The following is a 25,603-nucleotide window of genomic DNA, read 5'->3' as shown; positions in this document are numbered from 1 at the left end:
TCTCTTTTCCAATTCTAATGACGGCTGTATGAATTTAAAAGAAAAGGTGTTCAAGCTTTTTTACATGGGAAAAAAAGGTTTTGGTTTTAAAATAAAAGCATGATATTTTTTAAAATATTTATGAAATAAATGTACTTATCTATGTATGACTTAAAATAACTGAACAGAATCAAAACAATAGCAATATTTAGTTTTGTCCTTCAGCCAGTCAAAAATCATTTGGCCTAAAAGAATCAAAAAGTAGGAGACTGTGGATAGTCACTAGAACCCTTCATTTTCTCAATCTCTTCATCTATTTCTGGGCTGCTTGCGGTGGATGCTTTTTCTTGGTTACTACTGTCAGTATCTGTTTTTAATAGTTTGTTTTGTGTCTCTGACAGCCGTGACCTCTTGAATTGCCAATCATCATCTGTATCTAAAGCTTTACGCTTAGTCACCTGCAGTGCACCACTAGCTGGACTAGCTTCTGGAATGTCGGTGTATTCTACCATTAAGGTCAGGTTGTCTGCCACACTGAGATGGTGGTTGGTTTGACAGGTACTTTTAGAAACATGTCTGTTTTTCAAGGAGATAACACATGAATGAAGAAATTCAGAGTCAGGGAAAAAAGTCCGTAAAGCTTGACAAAGAAAAACGTTCTCCTGAGGCTCTTTTTGCATATTCGTATCTCCTAAACAAAACAAAACAAAACAAAACACAATTTAACCTAAAGTTCGTTCTAGGACGTTTTTATCAAATTCATTAAATCATAGATTTTAAACAATTTTACCAAATTAAAGTGAGAAAAATGACACGTATTACAATAGTCTTAAGAAAAAAAACTAAATTATATTCTTTTTAATAGCAACAATAATAGTATAGTTAGAATTATACCATGTTCTTTGTTCAGTGGGATTTTAAGACTATTAATAATTACTTTTAATCCTAAGGTGGCTAAATTCATTAGTGCAGCTGGCTCACAAAGTTCAAGTTCAGTGAGACTTTTTAAGCATAGAAAGTAGTGATGTATGAACTTTTTTACTTACGTGCTGCTTGAGTCTGTGCTCTTTTTCTTTTTTTAATTTCTCGTTTCAATCTACTTACATCCTTTAGTAGTTTTTCTACTGCTTGCTCACTGTGTTCTACTTTTTTGCAAATACTCTGCAAAATAGTTTATGGGCAAAGATGAAATTCCAAGTTGTGTACTATAGTCTAGGTTCATAAATAATACCAAATTCCTTGTGGTATATCAAATATTATTTGACTTACAATAATTTTATTTTCTGAAGGAACTCAGTAACAAGTACTTGTATTGTGCTTTATAGATCATAAAATGCTTTCAGATATATTAAACTTCACATTTATATATGGCTTTTCATGAGTTATTTCCTTGATTTAAAAAAATTTAAATCATACTACACTGTTTTGCAATATGTAAGTCACTACATTTAACATTAAGTAAATGACAATTCAATAAAAGACTAAAGTACTTAATTCTAATTATAGGGTAACAGGTTGTTAGAACCAGTTTTGGTGGATACTTTTTAGGATGTCTCAACAGCCTATTTTTCCCTGGTTGTTCCCCATGTTACTAAAGTTCCGAAATATAATTCTACATTCCCTATTTTAGTCTAGATTGTACTTCTAACATAAGAGTTCTAATAACTTAGTTACACGGTGTACTGCCATCAAAAACTAAGAATATGTAGCAACATGAAAAATGCTTAAAATGATATATAAAGGCATATATATATATATATATACACACACACACACATACACAGACGTGTGTGTGTGTGTGTGTGTGTGTTAGGGAATAACTGGAGAATATTGCAAAATGAAGGTAGTTATGCTATAATCGTGGGATATTTCTTCAGTTTCTAAAATTACTATACTATCATTCATACTAAAAATTATGAAATATTAGAGTATAAAATATTTTGACCTCATTTTTCTCAGCTGCTACATTGATGAGTATAGCAGCCATGAAATATACTACTCAGATCTCATTTTGGGAGAGGCAAAGTTGACTGCAGCCCCACCTGCCAGTATTTTGGGTTTTCTATATTTGTGCTAAGGCAGGGCTTTCCCTAAATGTGGTACTTAGCACCTTGGGGATATTAGTACGACTCCATCCTGTAGGATAAAGATTCTCTTGTCAGTTTGGCTGAAGCTTTTCTGACCCTGCAGTCCAAAGTTATTCTTACTGAATGCTCCCTTCCTTGTCTCCCTTCAGGTGTCAGACTTGTATTGCAATTGCAAGTCTTCCTACCTGCCCTTGTTTCCTCTTCTTTATCCTTCTTAGGCTCGCTAAATCTCTTACATATCTATTCCCATCCTGATGTCTACTTTTTAAAGTATCTAAACTGACACAATGAGGTAGAACTTATTTTGCTGTGAATGATTATTTTGTCCCCAAATATTTGCTTCCCTTTTTATCCTATAATAGCATTATAGATCCCTGCCTGTTGCCATCTAATGTACTCTGGTCAATGAAATGTGAATGAATGTGATACTACAGCTCTGCACAGTTTTAAGAGCTATTTTGAATCTCCACCAACTTTCTTTGTCTTTTTCTCTTCTTCCTTTGTCATAAGAGGAACATGTTCCACATAAGAGATGCTGTAACCTAAGATAAAGATATATTTAGAATAGGAGCCAAGCTACAGCTAAAATATAATTGAGGCTAGACTTTGGTTTTTGCAGGCCATGAAGATCCAGATGTTTTTTCCTAAAGCCAAACTAATTAAAAAAAAAAAACCTAATCAAATATCAGTTTATTCTTAAAAAATTTCCATGATAATTTTGATATAATTTCTAGAAGTAGTCTTTAAATGTTTGATGTGATGACTTACCTTTAATTCCTCTTGTAAAGAAGCATACATTTCATTTATCTTGTGTACCTCCTTTAAAGATCCATCTTCTTTAAAAAATTCAGGGCTGTAAAAAAATGACCATTTCCTCAAGCAAATGTACATAACTCATTTTAATACAGCGATGCAATGAAAAGCTTAGATTTATAGTTAAGGAGCAATGAAAGATTTTTACTGGCTTTTTTAGGGACCATAATTTTGTCAACCTACTGCACACAGCATAACCAACCAGAAACCCCAGTTCACATATCTTATATTAATAATATAACTTCTTAACCTCCTAAGTACTATTGCCAAAACTTAAAAAACAGATTGAGTAAAAATAAACACTGAAGGAGGGAGGGGGAATGAAGATTCCTTTTTTGATAATGGGGATTGTTAATTTAAAAAAGTTACTGAATTTAAGTCATCATTGATTGAAAAATGCAATATTATTTTATATATCATGAAAAACACATTCTGAGGCATGGCCTATAAAACATTCCAGTTTGAGGTAATGTAAATTTGTCTACTTTAGAAAGAATGAAATGTGATACACTGCTCAGCACTGTAGGACACAAAGAAAATAGTATCTGTCCCTTATTTCAATAGTTTACACTATATCCCCTTATCGTATTAGTATTATTTCTGACATTAATTTTCCTTTAATGACCATAAAAAATTGATACCTCAACAACCTATTCAATGAGTGAGTCTTGGCTAAATCATCATTTTCTGGCTTTATTTAATATCCAGTCTTATTTCATACCTTTAATCTGAACTACTGCCTTAGAAAAAAGCAGCAGTTATTATTTTGAGGATGACTGTTTATGTTTAGACTAAATATGTTAAAATATGCAGGATATTCAACAACGTCCCTCTCTTGTATTTCATAAATGGACAAGTGCTAGAAGGAAATAGGGAGAAAATTAAAAAGAGTGTGGTTTACTTGAATAATGTGGTTATTAGTTTTCCTTTCATTTTTTTTCTATTATGCAATATAAGTTAATTTAAAAAAAATGAGTAGGAGTAAGTTTACTAGGGAAGCACTTGCAGAATCTCACCTGTGTGTTTTCACTGCTCGATTAAAACCAGCAGACATACAGGAGCCGGACACAGTTTTATAGCCCAGTTGTTCAGACATGCCCAGATTCGCTACAACTAAAGGTATTCTATGAAAAAGTCTGAAGAAATAAAAATTAAAATATAAATTTAGAATAAAGTGAAAAACTAATATCTACCCTTTAGTATAGACTACTTCCTCCTACAAGAATGAAAACCAAACAAACAAACCATTCCCATCAGCTACCCAAGACAGAATTTACTGACTTGAGGCAAATAGCTTTTAAAAGCTGTGAGATGTGCAGTGTGAAAAGATTCTTTAATTGCTATTTCAAACAACTGGCACATATAAAAATAAGGCAGTATTGTTGAGGTCTAGCTTACTTCCATAAATAATAAAATTAACCTTGGTACTCTCAACTTAATTCTTGTGATCCACGAAAATGTGTTTATCACCTGTGGAGGGTCCCTATGAACTCATTTGGTGGATCAAGAACTACCTTGTTTTAGTGCAGAGGTTTTAGAAAAGCTGCTCAGATACCTAGCCATTCTACATTATATCCTTTAGCAGCCATTTTTTTTGGTCCACTTTATGGTAAATAACTGCAAATCTTTAGTACTAGAAACAAAAGGCATTCTGAAACTGGCTTCTAATTATCTAATTTTCTTTATTTTTCACATCTGTAAAGAACAGATGGTAAGACTGATTTCAGAGGATTACTGTGACATTCTGATGCAATAATATAAGGAAATATTTAGTAATCTGCAAAAGTACAACGAAAATATTGGGTATAATTTTCTATTAGCTAAAGATACCAGCTTAAGATAGCCTGTGACTGGCCAACATTTACCCTTTTTGAGGTTTATATAAGGCATGTTCCAGACGATGAGTAGAGCAGCTTTCAGTTACTATACTTGGTGTTAATAGCAGAAAAACAAGTTCTTGGCTTGAAAGATGCTGCTGTAAGTTTCTGTGAAGCAATCGCTCTCTAAATGTCATGATCTGGTCTGAATGACGTCGGAATTTGTACCAACCAACCACATCCTGAAAGAAAATATAGAAAAAAATACCAAGTGCAGAGTTTAATGGTTACAATTAGTATGCGTTATTGTCATAATTAGGTAATAAAACTGACAGTTTTTAAAATGACAGTATTTACTGAGATAAACAAAGCATATAGTTAAGTATACAATTTAGTTACAGTATTATTCAATATACACTAGAGGGAAAAAAATTCTTAATTTTCTCTAGTTTCTTTTAAGCCATTTTTCTTAAAATCTTAATCTGTAGTCAAAATTTAAAAGAAAATGTCAGTGAAACAAGTTTACTTCCTGTGTAGGTAACCTTGTTTGCTAATTAGATAAGGTAAACTGAATCCAGTGGCTTTTTTGTCAAGATTTACTGATTTGCCACTAGTTTACTTAACCATATAATTTTGGGAGGATGTATTCACACCACCACATATGAACGTCTCTCACCCTCCAACAAAGTTCCAGTGGCGCAACCCTGACACTTTCCTACCCCCTGCTCCCATTGCCTCTGGTAACCAGTATAGTACTTAGAATCTAGGAATTATTCTTGTTTTGCTAGTTTTTTCTCTTTGGTTATTTATCTTCCACAAATGAGACCATGTATGTAACTGTCTTTCATTTCTGACTTATTTCACCACAATGGTGAAAAAGCAGAAGCTTTTCAGTGATGGGATGCCAGTTGTTCGTACTCTCTTTTGTTTTCCTTGCTGTTGGAGAACCCAAAATACATCTCTGAAGCATGTATTACAGAGTGTTTTGCCTATACATAGTGTTGTCGTCTATGTATTTTATGATTTTAGGTCTTACATACAAGTCTTTTATCCATTCTGAGTTAATTTTTGTGTATGTTGGGAGATAATGGTCTAGTTTTATTTTTATCATGTGGCTGTCCAGTTTTCCTAACACCATTTATTAAAGAGGTCTCCTTTCTCCAACATGTATTCTTGCATGTGTTGTAGATTCATTGTCCATGTAAGTATGGGTTTATTCTGGACTCTCAATTCTATTCTATTGGTCAATGTATTTATCCCAGTACCATGATTTGATTACTATAGCTTTGTAGCATAGTTTGAAGTTTAGGTCTGTGATACCACTATTCTCCCCACCTTTTTTGGGTCAGGATTGCTTTGGCTATTCAGAATCTTGTGGTTCCATATGAATTTCAGTAATGTTTGTTCTATATCTTTGGACAAGATTGCCATTTTAATAACATTAATTTTTCCTGTCCATCAGCATGGAATATGTTTCCTTTCCTTGCTGGCAATTTATATTTTTAGGTTTTCTATTTCTTCCTGATTCGGTCTTGATTAGTTGTGTTCCTGGGGATTTGTCCATCTTTTCTAGGCTCTTCAACTTATGCTACAAATGTCATAGTAATTTTTTATGATTCTTTGAATTTTTGAGATGTCCTTTTGTAACCTTATTTTTGTTCCCTATTATGAGTTTTCTCCTTTCTTTTTCTGTGTGTCCACCTAATTTGTTAACTTTTTCAAAGTCAGAGCTTTTAGTTTGCTTCATCTTTTGGACTGCCTTTGATTTCTATTTCATTAATTTCTGCTTAGTTTTTATTATGCTCGTCCTTCTACTGGCTTTTGGTTTGTCTGTTCCTCTTTTTCTAGTTTGTTTATAGTGACAATAAGATTATCTGAGCTCTTATTTTTTGATGTGGACCTGTACTGCTATATACTTCCTTCTTAGTACTGCCTCTGTTGTGTCCTGTCAGGTGTGGAAGGTTGTGTCTTCATTTTCATTTGTGTGGAGATACTTTTTAATATCTTTGATTTCCTTAATGTGTTGTTCAATCCCCACACATTAGAGTTCTTTCCTACTTTCTTTCTGTGGTTAATTTCTATACTGTTGTGGTCAAAGATGCTTGGTATGATTTTAATCTTTATGAGTCTGATACTTGTTTTGTGGCTGAACATGTGGTCAATCCTGGATAATGTCTTACGTACACTTAAGAAGAATGTGTATTTGTGGCTGTCTTCAGGTATGAATGTATACTGAGCCCATGTAGTCTAATTCTGTTTAAGACTATTGTGACCTTGATTATTTTGTCTGGTTGATCTACTGGTGAAGTGGGATGATAAAGTGCCCAGCCACTGAGCTATTTTTTCCATTGTCTGTTTTCAGACTTGATAGTATTTGCCCTATAAATTGGATGCTCCTTGTTGAGTATAGACTGATGAGTGTTATATCTTCCTGATGTATTGGTCCATTAATCAGTATATGGTGTTCATTCCTCTCATTAGTTTTTTAAACTGAAAGTCTGTTAAAAATATGGCTGTCCCTGCTATCCCATTTGCTTGTAGGATTATTTTCTAGCTCTTTACTTCTGAGCCAGTCTTTGTCTTTGGTGCTCATATTTTCTGGACATAGCAGAAAGTTGAATTGTTTTATGATCCAGCCAGCCAATATGTCTTTTAAATGGTTGGTTAGTCTGTTCACCTTTAGGGTGATTATGATAATATGAAAATCTGCTATTGCCTTTTGCCCTTAATTTTGTCATTCTATTTCCTTGTTCAGTTTCTTTTAGATGTTTTTCTCATTGACTTAGATGTGAGAGGTCCTTAAGTATTTGGATCATTTCACTCTATTCTCTCCTTGCTCATGGTTTTTCTTCAGAAAATTCAGGTGTAAGCCTGATTTTGGTTCCTGTATAGGTTAGCTGCCTCTTCCCCATAGCTAGCTTCAATATTCTTAGTTTTGAATTGCTGAAAATTTCACTGCTATGTGTCTTGATAGGTCTCAACACATTTATGTAGACAGGCATTCTTTTATTTTCGTGGACTTGTCTACGTAGTTCCTTCCCTGTTTGGGAAATTTTCTCATATTATTTCTTTAAATAGGTTCTCTGTTCCTTCTCTTTTCCCCTTCAGAGATGTCCATTATGCTTATATTGCTTTTCCCCATGGAGTCAGGTTAATTCTTAGGCATTTCATTTCTTCCCTTCTTTTACTTCTTCCATCTGGATTCTTTGTGCATTATCATCTTTGAGGCCACTGATTTGATGTTCCATTTGTTCTATTCTACTTCCATAGCTTTCTCTAGAGTTTTTTTTTAATCTCTTCTGTTGAACTTTTACACTTTGCAGCTGTTTTTTTCTCATTTAAAGCATCAATTTCTATTTTTGTTCATTAATATTATTTCTCAAGATATTCATTTATTTTTCTGAGTTTTCTTGTACATCTTTGATCGGCTTTTCTGTGTTTTTGAATTTATCATGGCAGTTTTAAATTTTTATCTAATAGGAAGAAAAGATCATCCATGTCTTTGTGGTTGGATTCTGGAGATTAGTTACACCCTGTGGCCTATATTCCCCTGAGGACTCAGGCTGCCGTTTGCTGTATTTTTCCATTTCCCCATTTATTAGTTTTTTATATATTAAGAGTACAGGGTTTCCACTTTTCCAGTAGATGGTGCTGTATGTCAGGAAAACCTAATCTACAGCTGGATATTCTGGGGGATGGGTGACAGTCCTGGAGGAATCCATTGCTGGTCAAAATCGTTTGTGTATGTGCAGCTTGTGCTTGTGGTATAGCTGACAGACCACTCTCTTTGCACTCTGCGGGCTGGGCTTTATGAGCACTCTTCAGCTTTCACAGTATCTGCTTCATCACTAGGCCGCCATTCCTGAGAGAAGTTGGTAAGGGGAGTTTTAACTTTCTCACCTTTGTCTTCCTCGCTGAAGGTTCCTTCATCCTGGCTCATCGTAACATGCACTTACGTATCTCCCCATTGTTAGAGCCACTGTAAGCAGCTCTGTCCTCCCTGGGTGCATGGATGAATTGAGATTTCTGCCTCAACAGATCTGTATCCCCACACACCTTTGTTGCCTAGAGTTAAATTTCCTCAGTGTGTCTTTTTTCTTGTGCAGTTAGCACTGGTCTCTGATGTTTAGGAGGTGCTCTGTGTTTGCCCCTTGCAATCCTCTGAATTCAGTGCCTGAACTACTGTAGTTTATTCTTCCAGGACCAAGGTAGAGAACCAAACTCACTCTTCAGGACACAAACCATGTTGAGCTGGGAGCAGTGAGAGGCAAATCTTAATCCATTTCTTGAATTAAGATTTGTGTATGGAGTTTAATTTTTATTTTTTTCTCATGTGGTTAAGTCTTCCAGCACTATTTTTTGGAGAGTCTTTCCTGTCAATGTATTGTCTTGGCTCCTCTGTCAAAAGGATAAACTTCTCCTATCTGTGTGGATTTATTTCTGGACTCTCCAGTCTATTCCATTGTGAACCCAGTAATTTTTAACTGAAATGTACATGGGACTGCTTTACTTGCCCCATAGTGAATGTCAAGATTGAACAAGATTTAATAAACATTTTTGTAAACTAACATGCTAAACCATTAGTGTTAGTATTACTAAACCATTTTTTTAATTATTAGAAAGGAATCTGATTTACTAAAAACTTAGTATTTGTAACAAAGGAAACCATCTCACCTCAGGATCTGTTTGTAACATTTTCAGTAACTTAAGTTTTATATTTGCATATTTAAATTGATGAAATTAAAATTATTTCTCTTCTTTTAAAGCTAAAACATTTTTACAGGTACATTTGAAATAAACCGAATATAACTGGGGCACAGCCTAGTCATTTTCAACAAAAGGTGTTTTTTTTTTCTGATACAGACTTAATATTACTATATCTACTTTCATTCTTAACTCAGGATTTAAAAATCCTTAAAAAAGGATTTAAAAACAAAAATTTTTTTCCCAAAAGTTTTAAGAGGAAGAAGTACATCAAAAATTTGTATTTGGAAAATCTATCTTGATCATTCAACAAGTTTCAACTAACCAACCATGTTGTGGAGGATTCAGATTAGGTGCTGTATAAGAAATTGTCCTTGCTGGATAAAGACTAACCGCAGCTATGTAAAATAATAGTAACAGATTTAAATGCTAGAATAAATTGTACTAGAAAGAGGTATGGTGGAAATATAGAGAGGAAGATCAATGTTACAGTAGTTGAAGGTAAGATGAGAACAAGATTAATACTTTTAATGACTGGTTTTGCTTTCAGAGCAATCTTGGATTTCTGGAAGAACAAGCCTTTCCTTGCCTGTGTTATAGGACATTGTAAAGATAAATGCTGCTTAAAAGTTCTGTTAAGGTATTACACATTTTTAGGACCTGAAAAAAAGAAATATAATACCAAAAAAGAAGATACATCAGATAATACCTTTTTGACACTTGATAATATTTTCTTCAGTGCTTGTTCATTTACTTCACCAGAAGAATTGTAAAAGCTGTAAAAACCAAAGTTAAAGGTATTTCAAATAAACTAAAAATGATTTTATTAGAACTTTCAGATTTAGATATCGCTAATCAAACTATCCAACTACAATCCACATACCTGTGTGCCAGATAAAGTACTAAAATAAAATAGAGTAAGTTTTCATATGACAAGACAAAGTGGTACAAATATGAGGTCCATGAGCAATGAAAAAATGGAGTAGAAAAACTTTTTTCAATTTTTTTTGTTAAAACTGCTTAATACAGGTATTTGTAAATTCACAGATCCAGTTTACAATTCCTTCACAATTTTCTTATTAAAATTAAAAAAAAAAAAAGTGATACAGGGGCCTCCCCCGTGGCCCAGCGGTTGAGCTCTGGGCTGCGAAGCAGCCTCTGCAGTGCCGGTTCTGGCCAGGGTCCCACATGGCGCGCAGACCTCTCTTCCCACTCCTGCTGCTCCCCTCAGAAGTGTGTTTCGTCAGTCTGCCTGTTCTCTTCCCTGCTCTGGCTCTGGTGAATTCTCTCTCACCCTCCCGTGCTTCTGACTGTACCCAGTGCTTGTATAAATAAATAAATAAATCTTTAAAAAAAAAAAGTGATACAAAAGAATTATTTTTAAAAAAAGATTTATTTCTTTATACAAGCACTGGGTACAGTCAGAAGTGCGGGAGAGTGAGAAGAATCCACCAGAGCCAGAGCAGGGAACAGAATAGGCAGAAGGACCTAAGTACACTGCTGAGGGGACCAGAGGGTGCGGCAGGAGAGGTCTACGCGCCATGTGGGATCCTCACCCGGAGGCCGGGGATGGAACGGGAGCTGCAGAGGCTGCGGGTAGCCTTGCAGCCCAGGGCTCAACCACTGCACCACCAGGGAGGCCCTGATACAAAAGAATTTTTAAGGGGCTTCCCTGGTGGCTCAAGGGGTTAAGTGTCAACACTATGAAGCTATCCACAGCCACTACAGTATGAGTTCCATCCCTGGCCAGGGAGGTTACCCACATGCCGGAGCAGAACTCTCCTGTCTTGCCAGTGTATTTTGGTCAATCTGCCTGTTCTGCTCCCCACTCTGTTCTGGTGAATCCTCTCACCCCCCTGCACCTCTGATATGCACCCCAGCTCTTACATGTATAAATAAATATTTAAAAAAGAATTTTTTAATCGAAAACTTAGGATGCAAAAGAATGTGTAACATGAGTAATGGAATTCAGTAACAAAACATTTTACTCATTGCAAATTTTAAAAGGTATATAAAAAATTAACAGAAGTATTTTAGGTTTTGACTAGATTTTTGGGGAATTATTGAGGAACAGTACTGGTTTAGTTTAGTGATCTTCAAGAGTTAGAATGTCACAGATGTAAGGAAAATTGGAAGATAACTCTAAAAGATTCTCAAGTGTTTACGTCTAGCTTTCTTTTCCCTCAAGTGATATAGATTACAAGTAATATTTTTCTCTTTAATACTGAGATCAGTATTCTTTTCTATGATGGTGAAATGTTATGCAAAATCCTTTACAAATAATATTAATAGGCTCTTACTGGTAATTCTAATCTAGTTATATAAAACTGAAAAAATCAATTTTAATGGGAAAACTAAGTGTCCTGTCTACCAAAGGGGGATATTCAGCTGATCAAACAAATCCCTCTATGTTACTTTTATTGTTTCTGCTCCATTTTTTCATTGCTCATGGACCACATGAAAAGTCTAAATATAAGACTTTACTTCTCTATTTCTCTAGGTGGCCCACTTTTGAGACTCTCAAACTGGGGCATAAGACAACACACCAGGGCGTATAAAGAACAGCAGGATAACTATGTACATCATCTGTGCAAATACTGATTTTATGTGAAGTTTCTTGGAGAGGAGACATTTTCATACAGAAATAGATGAACTGTGCAACAAAATTCATGTTCAAGTACATAATTTTCTTAAGTGACTAAGTTTTAGTATTCAGTGGGCTATTTTTCAGGTACTTCTCTCAGGTTCCTGGAGTAAGTGAATCAGTGTATTTCAGTGGAAAACACTGAAAAGCAATGTTTAGGGCAGGACTGGCAAACTTTTTCTGTAAAGAATCAAGTAGTTACATATTTTTAGCTTCACTGGAAATGCATTTTTTTGTTGTTGTTTTACAACCCTTCCTAATAATCACATAAAAATAGGTGGTGAGGCCAAACTTTGCCACTCTCTATTAAAACATAAACCTGGCTGTTAAAAGCTTATTGAACTTGGACTCTAAGAAATATGGTATCAGCAGACTGTTTTTAACATGTTCACTTGTATTATTTAAAACAAGGCAGAAACAGCATGGTATGCTGTTGGATTAGAAATCAAAAATCCTGATTCATCTAGTTTTTGTCATACTATTAACCTGTGGCTACCTGATGAACTTTTTAGGCCTGGTATTTTGGAAAATGAAGTAGGCAGTAAATATTTTTAAATAAGCCATTTTGATGGTATATGACCTCCCTTCCTCATTTAATTTATAAAGCTAAAGTCTGAGGCATGGGCTTCTCATCACTAGATCTGAGGTTCCTTGCTCCAAGACTCAATAAGTTGGTCTGATAATATAAAGTAAGTGCCAAAAAATAATGAATTACTTTGTTTTTCACTCTCCCTTCTTAATACTTTGCTGGCCCAGTATCTGGCAAGGAAGTACTTTTATTAAGTCTCCACCAAGAATCCCCCTCATTCAACAGATATTTTTGTACATTCATTGTATGTAAAACACATAGGAACTATGCCTCTTTCTGGGACAGCAGTTTAAAACCACACTAAGGCTTTATTTCTGTCCTCCCCTCCCATAGTTTTCTCACCTTTACTATATGTTCCACTACAACTCTTACACAACCTTAGAGATAATATACATAATAGTATGACTCTAAGGGATTTTCATCTAAGTTTATATAAATCATAAAGCTGTTTTATTAAAATTACAGTGCTGTGATTACAGGTGTCTGTTTTACGAAAATTCATTTATTTGTGCACTTTTCTATATCTATGTTATACCTCAATAAAAAAGTTTTAAAAAATATCAGTCTATTAGGCCTTAACAACTACTATCGGTAGGACTAACAGTGCAGATTTTCACCCTAGAAAAGCAAGAGGAAGCAGGTTATGTAAAAAAAACTAATTGGTTTGACGGAAAATAACAAGGTACTATATAGATGAAGAAAAAAGATAATAAACTGGAATAAAAGCATATAAAAAAGGGCTGTCATTGATGTCTGAGAATTTGTCACTGAGTTTATAATATGCAACAAGGGTATAAGAAGGCGAGAACTCCTCAAGGTAAACAGGTGCCTGGAAGAGTCAGTGCAGACCAGTTAAATTGAGCATATAAATACAGAGAAAAAACTATTCAAGTTAAAACTCATGGGTAATTAAAAGGAAATCTTTTTAAATAGTACCACCATCATAACTATAAGGTACTGGGCCTCCCTAGTGGCGCAAGGGGTTAAGTCTCAGCACTATGAAGCTATCAGCAGCCAGTGCAGCACAAGTTCTATCCCCCAGCCAGGGAAGTGGCCCAGGGAAGTGACCCACATGGCGTAGCAGACCTCTCCTGTCTTGCCCGCTGCTCCCCTCAGCAGTGTATTTCCGTCAATCTGCCTGTTCTGCTCCCCACTCTGTCTCTGTTTCTGGTGAATCCTCACCAACCCCCCTGTCTCTGGCCTATTCCCCAGTTCTTGTATGTATAAATAAAAATAAATCTTTAAAAAAAAACAACTATAAGGTTCTGTTAGTTTAAAATATTTTATTTGTAGAGATTAATTTTCACAGGATTCATTTACTTGCTACTCACCTAAAAAGCTGATAGCATGGAATATATTTTTGAATATCTGGGGAAAAAAAAGAATTTTAGTCATGATTACATTATTATCATGGCAATAAACACATTGAACACCTTATTAGGATATACTTCATCATTATTTCCTTTAACCCTCACAATAAACCTGAGAAAGATGTTATTCTTTTCATTTTATTTATTTTTTTTGTTATTTTTTTTTTTATTTAGGCATTTTTTTTTTTTATTTATATATTTGTTTGTTTTGTTTATACATGCACTGGGTACAGTCAGAAGTGCGGGAGGGTGAGAGAATTCACCAGAGCCAGAGCGGGGAGCAGAGCAGGCAGAAGGACCGAAGTACACTGCTGAGGGGGGCAGCGGGCGGCAGGAGAGGTCTGCGCGCCATGTGGGACCCTCCTTCGGTGGCCGGGGAGCAGCCTGGGATTGAACCAGCGCCACAGAGGCCGGACAGCTTCGCAACCCAAAGCTCAAGGCCCTCTTTTCATTTTAAAGGTAGCAGAGAGGTTAAGTGAGTTACCCATTCTCATGGTGATGCCAAAATTCAAACTCAGAGCCTCATTTGTAACCAGAATGCTGCATTCTAAATTTAAATAGGTAACACAAAAGATAAGGTCAAAGTTGCTGTATTTTCACTGAGTTCTTAAAAGGTTATGCTCTAATATTACCCAATTTATAAAAAATAGCTATTAGATTATCGTTTGTTCAGGCAAGTAGTCATTTCATAAAGGGTTCATGAATATAACTAGATTACAGAGAAAAAAATCTAAAGAGTTGAATTTTATTTTCTTGCCAATTCAAGTACCACATTTAAGAGGAAAAGTGATCATCCTCCTTAGACATTTTTCTTCTAGTAAATGTACGGTACCCTCAGATAAATCCCTGTGTCTGAAAAAATACTACACAAGAAAACAGTTTTTGTTAACTGATAGGCAAACACAGTAAGTCCTCATTCAACAGTGTTGATAAACGAAAGTAGATTTTGAGGGCCTCTCTCGTGGCGCAGTGGGTAAAGCACAGCATTGTGAAGCTGCACAGCCTCTGCAGCGCCGGTTCGATTCCCAGCCGGCCAGGGAGATTCCCACATGGAGCGGCAGACCTCTCCTGTCTTGCCGCTGCTCCCCTCAGCAGTGTATTTCAGTCGTCTTCCTGTTCTGCTCCCCGCTCTGTCTCTGGTGAATCCTCTCACCCTCCCACGCCTCTGTCCTGTACCCCAGCTCTTGTAATAAAAAACAAAATAAATAAATAAATAAATCTTTAAAAGAAAAAAAAAGTAGATCTTGAATAATGTCATTTCAGTCACCATTGTGGTTACTTTTTCTTATCAATGTTATAATGAAATGATGTTGAATAAAATGACTTTATTCAATGAGCTGCTGTATTCTGATGCAGACAAGCGAAAGTATAAGATTATGGAAATCTCATTAACCAAAACAATGTAGTACTTGTCTTGGATTTTACCTCTTAGCCATCTGTTTTAAAGTAATCCAACATTTTAATATAAATTTGAACAAATAAGTGGTTTTTTTTTTTTTTTTTAGCATTTGGTCTGGTACCTTAAAACTTAGCATTGTTCCTAGCACAATGGAGTTGCTCAATAAATAGTTGCATAATTAAACTACTCAAAATATGGTAGATACTTTTAGCAGCATTCCAATTAGGACAAATATGCCCTCAGGGCTTGCTTTTAAAACTGAAATGTCTGAGCAGAAAAAAATAATACTGAAATAAAATCACAAACTATATAAATGTATGTAACATGAAAAAAGGCCAACTTCCTTAAGTTATAGTATAGTATTATAGTGCAGTAAGAAAAAACAAAATAGCCTAATAGGAATATAGTCAAGATACAGAAAACATACTTCACCTTAAAAAAGTCAAATAAGTAATACTCTCAATAATTAAGAAATGCAAAACATCACTTTTTAACTTACCATTTGACAAAGATACAAAGATTTGTTAATATTTAATGTTGGCAAAAGTATGGACACCCAGGCAATTTTACATAAGATAGAAGAGTCTTAAAATGTGTAAGTTTTCCAAAAAGCAATTGTCTACCTCTAGGAATTTGACTTTCAGAGATACTCAAAGATGTACGCACTATAATGTATTAGTTGTAATATTCTGTATTAACAAAAAGAAAGTTATTCACAGCTGCTTAAATAAGTTATGGTACATCCATACAATGGGAGTACACAACCATTAGAAAAGAATGGCAAACTATTCTGCATCAATGACATCTTGGAGGTATTTATACATGTATATTATGATCCCATTTGTGTAAATAAAAATACATACACATTTATGTATGTGTTACGTGTATTGCTAAGGAGTTAAAATAAAAAAATACCCCTGAAACTAGCAGTGGTTGGCACAGAGGACTCTAACCAGAGTTTAAATGCACTTTACACCTGTTTATTTATTTTATATTTATATATTACATTATATATATATACACACACACACGCACACACACTCTTCCATTTTAAAGTGTCAAACAAAAATTGATATACAGTGTTATTTGGTTGTCAGAAGAGTCATGACGTATTTTTTCTGTGTTTTTCAAGCAAACTGTGTAATGACTTTTCCGACAGCCCAGCAGTATAAACTGATATATTTCTGAACAGCAAGTTGCTAGTACAGATCAGGAACCTTAAAAATATTCAGATCAGGGCCTCCTGTGGCCTAGGGGTTAAGTCTCTGCACTATCACCTCTGCAGTCTGAGTTCCATCTGGCCAGGGAGCTAACCCATATATGATGAAGCAGACCTCTCTTGTCTTGCCTACTGCTCCCTTTAGCAGTGTATTTCAGTTAAATCCACCTGTTCTGCTCCCTACTCTGTCTCTGGTGAATCCTCTCACCCCCTGTACCACCTCTGGACTACACCCCAGTTCTTCTACTAAAAATATAAATCTTTTATTTTTTTATTTTTTAGATTTATTTATTTATTTATACAAACACTGGGTACAGTCAGAATCGCGGGAAGGTGAGAGAATTCACCAGAGCCAGAGCAGGGAACAGAACAGGCAGACCAATGAAGTACACTGCTGAGGGGAGCAGCGGGCGGCAGGAGAGGTCTGCGCGCCATGTGGGACTCTTCCCCGCGGCTGGGGATCGAACCGGCGCTGCAGAGGCTGCGGGCAGCTTCGCAACCCTGCGCTCAACCACTGCACCACAGGGGAGGCCCTAAAAATATAAATCTTTTAAAAAAGAAAATATTCATATCCTTTTACATTATAATACCATTTCTAGGTTTCTAGTTATAATAGTTGTAGAAAATACTTATGACAAAGATGTTCAGTATAATAAAAAATTAATAAACATTATTTAAAGGTCTGCTGAAGTGACAGTCATAAAAGATCATAGAGAACACAATGCAGTTATTAAAAAATGATATATTACTTAACATGGGAAAATGGTGATGAAACAGTATGTCATGATGACTTTTTAATATACCACCAATTTTAACCTATATACGCACTTAAAAAACTTCCATTTCTCTTTTTTTCCTGAAAGAATGACTGCCACCACCTGCAGCTCCTTCACACTTCATACCATTCCTCAAACCCTTTGCAGTCTATCCTTTTTGCTGTAACATTCAAGAGTTACTTAATGTTTTCAATGATCTAATCACCGAGGTTTCTTTTTGCTGGATCATCCTTCTGCCATTCAAATATATGCAGGAACTGTGTCATCCTTTTCCCCACTGTAATCTTACCTGCTTCCCATGTCTTATACTGCTTCTTCCTTTAGGTCAGTGCATTGTCCTAATTTTAATTGAGAAATGAGTGCAATGTATCCTTTCAAAATTTACTTTTAAAACTTGGTACCTATTTTTTAACAATTAAAAAAATTATGCTTATCCCTTTCAGCATAAACTATCAAGAATAGGAGACAAATAAGTGACTCACCAATTGTATAAATAACTTCAACATCATCCATCTGGGAATCCGTTATACTATTTTTGGCTTCACCTTTCACTTCCCCAAGGAGAAAACCTTCCTATGAGGATAAAAATAAGTAGTATATGGAAAACAGAGATAAAATAACCAGTCATTTAATTAAATAATATTTCTTAAGTATATTAGGATGTACACAAATGTGTGCTACCTATTGGGGGGCACATAGAAGATGCACTTGCAGTTTAGATGGGAAATATGACCAGTTAGATAAAGAGTAGGAGAGATTATAAATACCATTGTCATTTTAGCATAATCGGCTTAAAACAATCCCCCCCCCCAAAAAAAAACAAAAAACCTGAGCATACAAAGATGTTTGAGGGAGGAGGAACAGAGCAATTCTTAAAACAGAAGACTCATTTGTGAGTAAGGAAATCATACAGACAGGATTAGCACCAATAAACACCCTGAATGTCTAGCCATGGACTCTGCGCATCCATCTAGGAGCCAGTGGAGGATTCTGAATTATGAAATGACATAATGATCAGTGTTTTTAAAATAAAAATCATGCAAAATATTCAAGATTTGGATTCAGTGTCAGAATCTGCTTTCTAAAAGGGGAACTTTGATCCCTGGTTCTTTTAAAAACACTGGCATTTTGCCCCAACCATGGTGATATCTTTAAATTTTGGAAAATTAACACATTTAAAATACCAATGTGCTTGATAGACAGTGATTTGGTCATCTTTGTAATTAGCTGAGTGTCCTCCCCCACTTTATTAAAAGGGATGCCTCCACATTGTGAATGAATCTTTATCAGAAACCAGGGGAAACAATCTAGAAATGTACATTCCAGTGTTAATTTTGATACTTCCAAGGAGAAACCCTGGGAAAAGAAGCAACGGAAAATGCAATTACGACTATCTAGAAAACCATCCTTTAGACTTAAGAGTTTAGGGAAAAGATCTAAGAAACAAGGGCCTCTCTAACACCGTTTAAGATTATGGGCAGATGGGACCAATTCTGTTGTTTACATTAATACATTGCAATACATACATTTTAAGTTGTCATATATCGCTCTTGGTAGGTGTCCATCTACAAGGCTAAATTGTATACACTAAAGATATCAAGTCCAACTTTAGAATTATGCCCCAAGAAACTTTTTATAACGCAGACCTTCCATTTTAAAAGGGCAGAAATTCCTAGACTTTGGCTTTATGGTATTCTCTAAACTGTATTAGCAAGTACTAAGCCCTTAAGACACTACGTTGGCTCAAAGTTTTAACAGTGCCGTGTTTTAAAATTTCATAAAAATAAAGAGTTTTAGAAAATAAGCATTTTTTTTTTAAAAAAAACCTTCACTACTCAACTTCACCAGGTTTTAAATCTTGACAGAAATATGAAACATTTAAGTATTTGAAGATAAAACTAAGTTTAAATTGTAACTGGAAGCGTCAGAAAAGGAACTAGCTGAGTTCCTTACAGCAAATTTACATCATAATGCAAACAAGATATCCGATATACCAGAAAAGCTTTTTCATTCACTAAGATCTAAAAACTTTTATTGGATGTAACACCTATTATCCCCTTACCAGTCTACCACTTCAACAAACATGCACGGTAGGTACACTGCATGAAAAAAATTAGTTTGTCTTTGAAAACGACTGTAGGTAGTTTGGAGAAAAGGTAAGTTAACCGGTAGTCTCCCTGGCGGGAGCGGGAAATCACTGCGTGAACTTTCCATCCTCTTACAACCAAGTTTAGCAAGAAAAAAGGGGGGCTGTTGAAAGAGAGTAATGGGGGTGTGGGGCCTTCGTGCCGGGCATGGAATAAACTGGTTAGAAGAGGACTAATCCTGGAAAAGCCCGAGCGGGCGGGGCACATCGAAGACGGCCCGGGTGCGGGAGAAGGCAGAGACCCGCGGGCAGAGGGCGATGCAGCGTCGAGGGGCTCGCGGGCGAGCTCCGGCGCGGCGGCGGGGAGGGTGCCCGCGCGCAGGCCCGCTTCCCAAGCGCCGCCGCAGCCCGCCCCGCCCCGCGGCTCACCGTGTCCGAGTCGGTGTTAAGGTGCTGGAATGCGAGCGCGCCGAGCACAAAGCCCGAGAGCACCGCCGACGTACTCTCGCCCTCCATACTTCCGCCGCCGCAGCGCCGCGCGCGACGGCGGGGGCGGGGCACGCTGGGCCTGGGTCCGCGGGCGGCGCGGCGGAGAGAGCGGCAGGGCGGGGCCGGTGAGGCGAGGCGAGGCGCGGCGGGGCGCGGCGGGGCGCGGCGGGGCGCGGCGCGGCGGGGCGGGGCGGGGCAGGGGCAGGGGCGGGGCCTGCGCCGGCGCACAGGCGACGGCGCGTTTCGGGGAGGCGACGGGCCGCGGAGGCGCGGGCACCCTGCTTGGGGGGTGGACGCGGCCAGGCGGGCGCTCTTCCCCCGCTGCGCGCTGGGGGTCGCTCGGACGCCTTCGACTGACGCCTTCACCCTGAAGGCGCTGGGCGTTGGGCCCCTGTGCGGGGAGCCGCGAACTTTCGCCTGCCAGAGGCCGCTGAGGGCTTATATGCAAAACTGTAAAAAACTGCTGACGGTGTAAACGCGTTACTTAGCGACGTATTGTTATAACATCGCGGTGGATCTGCCACGTTAATTGTTTCTGAAGCGTAATAGACGAGCATGGGGAGTTCTAGAACGCGCGGTTCTGGGGTTGTGACGTCTAGAACGCTGCGGCGACGTTCCATGGGGGGGAAGAGGGAGGAGCGAAAGGTTTCATTCAGTCTTTGCGTTTATAAAATTAAGGATTGGGGTTAATTTAAAGAATACTTAGGTTTTAAACATTGTCTGATAGTGTAATTGGCATAATCATACTATCTTGGATAGTTTGATACAACTGGTAAGAGGAGTGCAAAGACCGGGGCTTGCAGTTTTTAACCCATGATATATATGTAAAGGTTTTTAAATGACTGGAAAATCAGCACAGTGTCAGCTTGCGGACTTGAATTCGGAACGTCTCTGGGATTTTTTTGTGGCAGACATGTCTGACTGTGTAGCACGTTAACAACACAGTTATAGAAATAATTGTGTTTATTCCCTAAAATTACACTTCTTTTTTTCTTGTTGGTATCTACATCTAATGAGTAAAAATGAGTAGCAACAACTGAATCACTAGTGCCTTTGTGACGTCCGTATAAACATTTTGTATTGTTGTAGAGTCTCCCAGTAGACACAGACCGGAATCTAAATCAAATTTAGAGAAAGCCTTTATTAGCCAGCCAGGAAAGTGACTGTCCCTCTGGTAGGGAGCAGCCCCGAGCAGGGGGTGATAAGGGTTTTTAAAGCCAAAAACCACACCCGGTAGTTTGCAGTTACCACAGCAAGTAGGGTACAGAAGCCAAGCTGTGCCGTTGGAAGCAGCAGAGCGCTTCACCACATCCCATGTTTTAGGTACAAAGGGTCCATACATCTTATTTTTGATGGGAACCGAGCCGCTATTGTTTTGACTTGGAATTTTCCCACAGCCCAAACTGTCCTCCTGCGCTAACTCAAGCTTAGACCTTGCGTGGTCTGCTACATTTCACAATGCCGCCATTTCACAGTACCTGAATTTCAATGTGAATACAGTCTCCTCATGGAACCAACACAGTGTAAGTCTTTCTTTGTGCATTTCTTTATACTCGTTTTTCACTCATTTAAGAATACATTTTTTTTATTTAAGATTTATTTATGCATACAAGAGCTGGGGTACAGGCCAGAGATGCCGGGTTGGGGGTGGGGGCGGATTCACCAGAGACAGAGTGGGGAGCAGAACAGGCAGACTTATGAAATACACTGCTGAGGGGAGCAGCGGGCGAGACAGGAGAGGTCTGCTGCGCCGTGTGGGATTCTCCCTGGCCGGTTGGGCATGGAACTCGTACTGCAGAGGCTGCGGATTGCTTCACAGTACAGTGCTAAACCCCTTGCACCACCAGGGAGGCCCAAGAATAAAAAAAAAAATTGATAATAAAAGAAAGCACAACCCAATAATTGTCACCCTTACCCCTCCCAACTACCACCTTTCCCCCTTTGGTAACCTCAGTTCTGTTGTTCAAGTTCATTGGTTTATTTTTATTTTGTTTTGTCACTTGATCTACTTTGTTTCCTTATATTCTGCAGATATTTGTCTTTTGCCCTATGTTTTATTTCACTTAAAAAAAACTCTTTAGAGTTTCTTCCATTTGCTGCAAATGGTAAATTTTCATGTGTTCTTACATCTGAATTGTCTTCTATTGTGTGTTTGTACCTTATCTTTATCCTATCATCCATTAATGCACGGTTAGATTGTTTCTATATATTGGCTGTTGTAAAAAGTGCTGCAGGGGCCTCTCCTGGCGGCACAGTGGTTGAGCGCTGGGCTGCGAAGCTGCCCGCATCCCCTGCAGTGCCGGGCAAGGGTCCCACGTGGCGCACAGACCTCTCCTGCCGCCCGCTGCTCCCCTCAGCAGTGTATTTTGTCAGTCTGCCTGTTCTGTTCCCCTGCTCTGGCGCTGGTGAATTCTCACACCCTCCCGCGCTTACGACTGTACCCAGTGCTGTATAAATAAATAAATCTTAAAAAAAAAAAAGTGCTGCAGTGTGCATGGACGGGCATTTAACTCTTCGAGAGTTAGAGTTAATAATTTTCTAACATAGATACCCAGAAGTGAGATTGCTGGGTCATATGGTAGCACTATTTTTAGTTGCTTGAGGAAGCTCTGTGCTGTTTTCCAAAATAATTGCACTAGTTAATAGTCCCACCAACAGTGTATGATGGTTCCTTTTTTTTTTTGCACACCCTTGCAAACACTTGTTATACTCCTTTTGATGTAAGTCACTATAATAGTTGTGAAATGATATCTTATTGTGCTTTCTATTTCATATCCCTGATAAAAAGAGATAAGCATTTTTTCAGATGTTAGCCATCTTTATGTCCTCTTTGGAGAAGTGTCTATTCAGATCTTCTGACCATTTTTTAACTGGATTGTTTATTTTTTTGTTGTATCAATAGTTCTGTTGTCCAAGTTCACCTGGACATGTGATGTGCAAATATTTTCTCCCCTTCAGTAGGCTGTATTTTACTGTTGAATATTTATTTTGCTATGCAGAAGCATTTTCTTTGGTATAATCCCATTTGTTTATTTTTGCTTTTGTTTCCTTTACCGATGGGGTCAAGTCCCCAAAGACATCTCTAATTGTTATCATGGAGTGTATTACTTGTCTATTTTTATGTATTTTATAGTTTTGAATATTATGTCCAAGTCTTTAATACATTTTGAATTTATTTTTGTGTGAGTTAGAGAGTGATCAAGTTTCATTCCTTTGCATGTGGCTGTCCAATTTTTCCAATACCATTTGTTGAAGAGATTTTCCTTTTTATGGGAGTAGATGTTATATATGACTGGAAGACACTTTCTTTATCCAAATGGTAAAACCAAAATTTATTAAGGCTTTTAATTCATATAATCAAATTGTCTAAAATAAAGCTCTTCTGATTTATAATTTTTGCCAATGTTATGGGTCAAAAACTTTCTTTTAGGTAGTTTCAAGTGGTGAAGTTGGTATTTTTGCTTGGTCATGAAGCTGAGATGTGGTTTTTTGTCATTTGTATTTGCTCTCTTGTGACTCACATTGTGAGAAGTAACGTCACCTGTCTGAACCCCAGAAACTTTGAATACAACAGGAAATGAAACTTGATTGAATGTCCTGTAGGGTGGATACTAGCCCATATGCCAGCACACCAAAGAACATTTTTATTCAGTTTATATACTCTAGTGTGCAAGTCCCTTCCCCCTTTTCTCATTGGCTGAGTACCTAGGGGCTTACAATCTTCCTGTACATTGCCTTGCCTAAATTCCTTTCCATAATGGTAATATACGTTGAAAACCCCTGTTCCTTTTGAGGTCATCTGGCCTGTTTTATGTTATCAGTGTACATTTGCTTGGTTTTAAAATTTCAGGGCCTCCCCGGTGGCGCAGCGGTTGAGCGCTGGGTTGTGAAGCTGCCCGCAGACTCTGCGGTGCTGGTTCGATCCCCAGCTGCTCCCCGGCCACCGGAGGAGGGTCCCACGTGGCGCGCAGACCTCTCCTGCCGCCCGCTGCTCCCCTCAGCAGTGTACTTCGATCCTTCTGCCTGCTCTGCTCCCCGCTCTGGCTCTGGTGAATTTGCTCACCCTCCCGCGCTTCTGACTGTACCCAGTGCATGTATAAACAAAACAAACAAATAAACAAATAAATAACATGCCTCTATAAAAAAAAAAAATTCATTTTACTCCGAAATATCAGATATACAATGGGGCTCTGCATTCCTTGCGGTTACCGCATCTGCAGTTAGCATATGGAGGGGGCAAGAGTCAGTACTTTTCCATTTTACCCGAAAATAGAAAACTGACTAAGCAGCATTTCTTTCAACATCAGTAAATATTTCCCCTTTTATATTGCTACTTATATCTTAATTTATAAGTGTTTATATATTAAAGCCATTAATCTTTTTTTCTGTTTTATATTGAAAGTATTTTTTCCCCAGATGGTTTTTAACTTGTAGTTGTGTTTAAGGTAATTATTTTTAATACAGAAGCTTTATAACTTTTGTAACAGGGTGGTCCCCAGGGAAAGGGGAGGTTCCAGGTTCCCTGCCCCACCCAAGGAAGGGTGGAGCTGAGCAAGAAGGAGGAGAAGCTGGAGGGAAGGAAGAAGGATGAAGAGCCAGAAAGAGACACATGGAGACACATGTGAAGAAGCTGCACTTGCTTCTTGCTCTTGGACTGGTTGAACCAGATGTAGGTGGGAGACCCGTGGGGAGGTTATCATCTGCAATTTTAACTTGATTTTATTTTTGTTCCTTCAGGCTCAGACATGCTAAGCCTCTTCGGCCCCTTTCCTATGGGTCCCCACCAGGAGGTGCCTTAGACTTGTGGTGGGATTTCCGGGCCTCAGTGGTCCTGCTTTGGGCCAACCCAGTTTTTGGCTGGACATTTACCCATGAGGGGATGGATAACTTAGGGTGCTTGATTTGGAAACTATATTCTTTGTCACACACTCATTGTATTAAAGTTCATTACTAAAGGTCTTACTCACTAGAGTGTATTTGTCTTGATGCAGTGATTGGCAGAACCTATTTAGATTGGCAAGTTTGGGGGTCCTGGGGTGCCCTTCACCCTGCCCTGTAACACTTTCTATTGAAAACTTAAGCTCATATCCTTTATCTTTTCGTCTAAGCTATCACATTTAGTAAGACTTTTCTTGCCTTGTGATTAATAACTAGAAATAGGAGGTATAAAGAAATACAGACCTAAAATGGAGTAATTTATGTCAGCCTACACCAAGACTTAACACCTAACCTAACTCAGTTTCAACTTCTCCCCAAAATGGAATTTTAAATGAATCAAACTGGCATTTCCTGGTCAGTACTGCTAAAGTGATCTACACGAAAGACTCCCCTCCCTACTCCTGAGGGAAGGTGGCTTTGCTTGAAATAATGTAAATTAATCTTTCTCTTTTTTCTAATAACCTATTTCATTCTCTTTCTGATCTGACTATACAAGTCTCCATTTCGTGAACTCCTCATAGAGCCGCTCTCCTTTCTAGATGGGATGCTGCGTGGTTTAATAAAGCCAATTCGATCTTGAAATTTACTCCATTGAATTGTTTTTTAATGGAGACACTTACTGCTTAAGACTTATAGACTAATTCCATGATCTGAATGAAACCATAATAGAGATCATTTACCGAAAGTATAAAT

At 37.7% G+C, this 25,603-nt stretch overlaps 1 protein-coding gene across 1 annotated transcript; it reads right to left on the bottom strand.

The window, feature by feature from the left end:
• Positions 1-233: 233 nt before the first annotated feature.
• On the bottom strand, positions 234-19,999 carry ABRAXAS1 (abraxas 1, BRCA1 A complex subunit; the record flags this gene model as incomplete). Its single annotated transcript, XM_084233108.1, has 9 exons — positions 234-670; positions 1,026-1,140; positions 2,835-2,919; positions 3,896-4,015; positions 4,745-4,938; positions 10,110-10,176; positions 13,965-14,001; positions 17,880-17,970; positions 19,913-19,999. The coding sequence occupies 9 exons, from the start codon at positions 19,997-19,999 to the stop codon at positions 234-236; spliced, it is 1,233 nt and encodes a 410-aa protein (XP_084089234.1).
• Positions 20,000-25,603: the final 5,604 nt, after the last annotated feature.

The sequence above is a fragment of the Talpa europaea genome (genome assembly GCF_964194135.1).
Source record: "Talpa europaea genome assembly, chromosome: 5".
NCBI lineage: Eukaryota > Metazoa > Chordata > Mammalia > Eulipotyphla > Talpidae > Talpa > Talpa europaea.
Note: the sequence above shows the minus strand (reverse complement) of the source record. Positions and strands in the feature narration are given on the sequence as shown.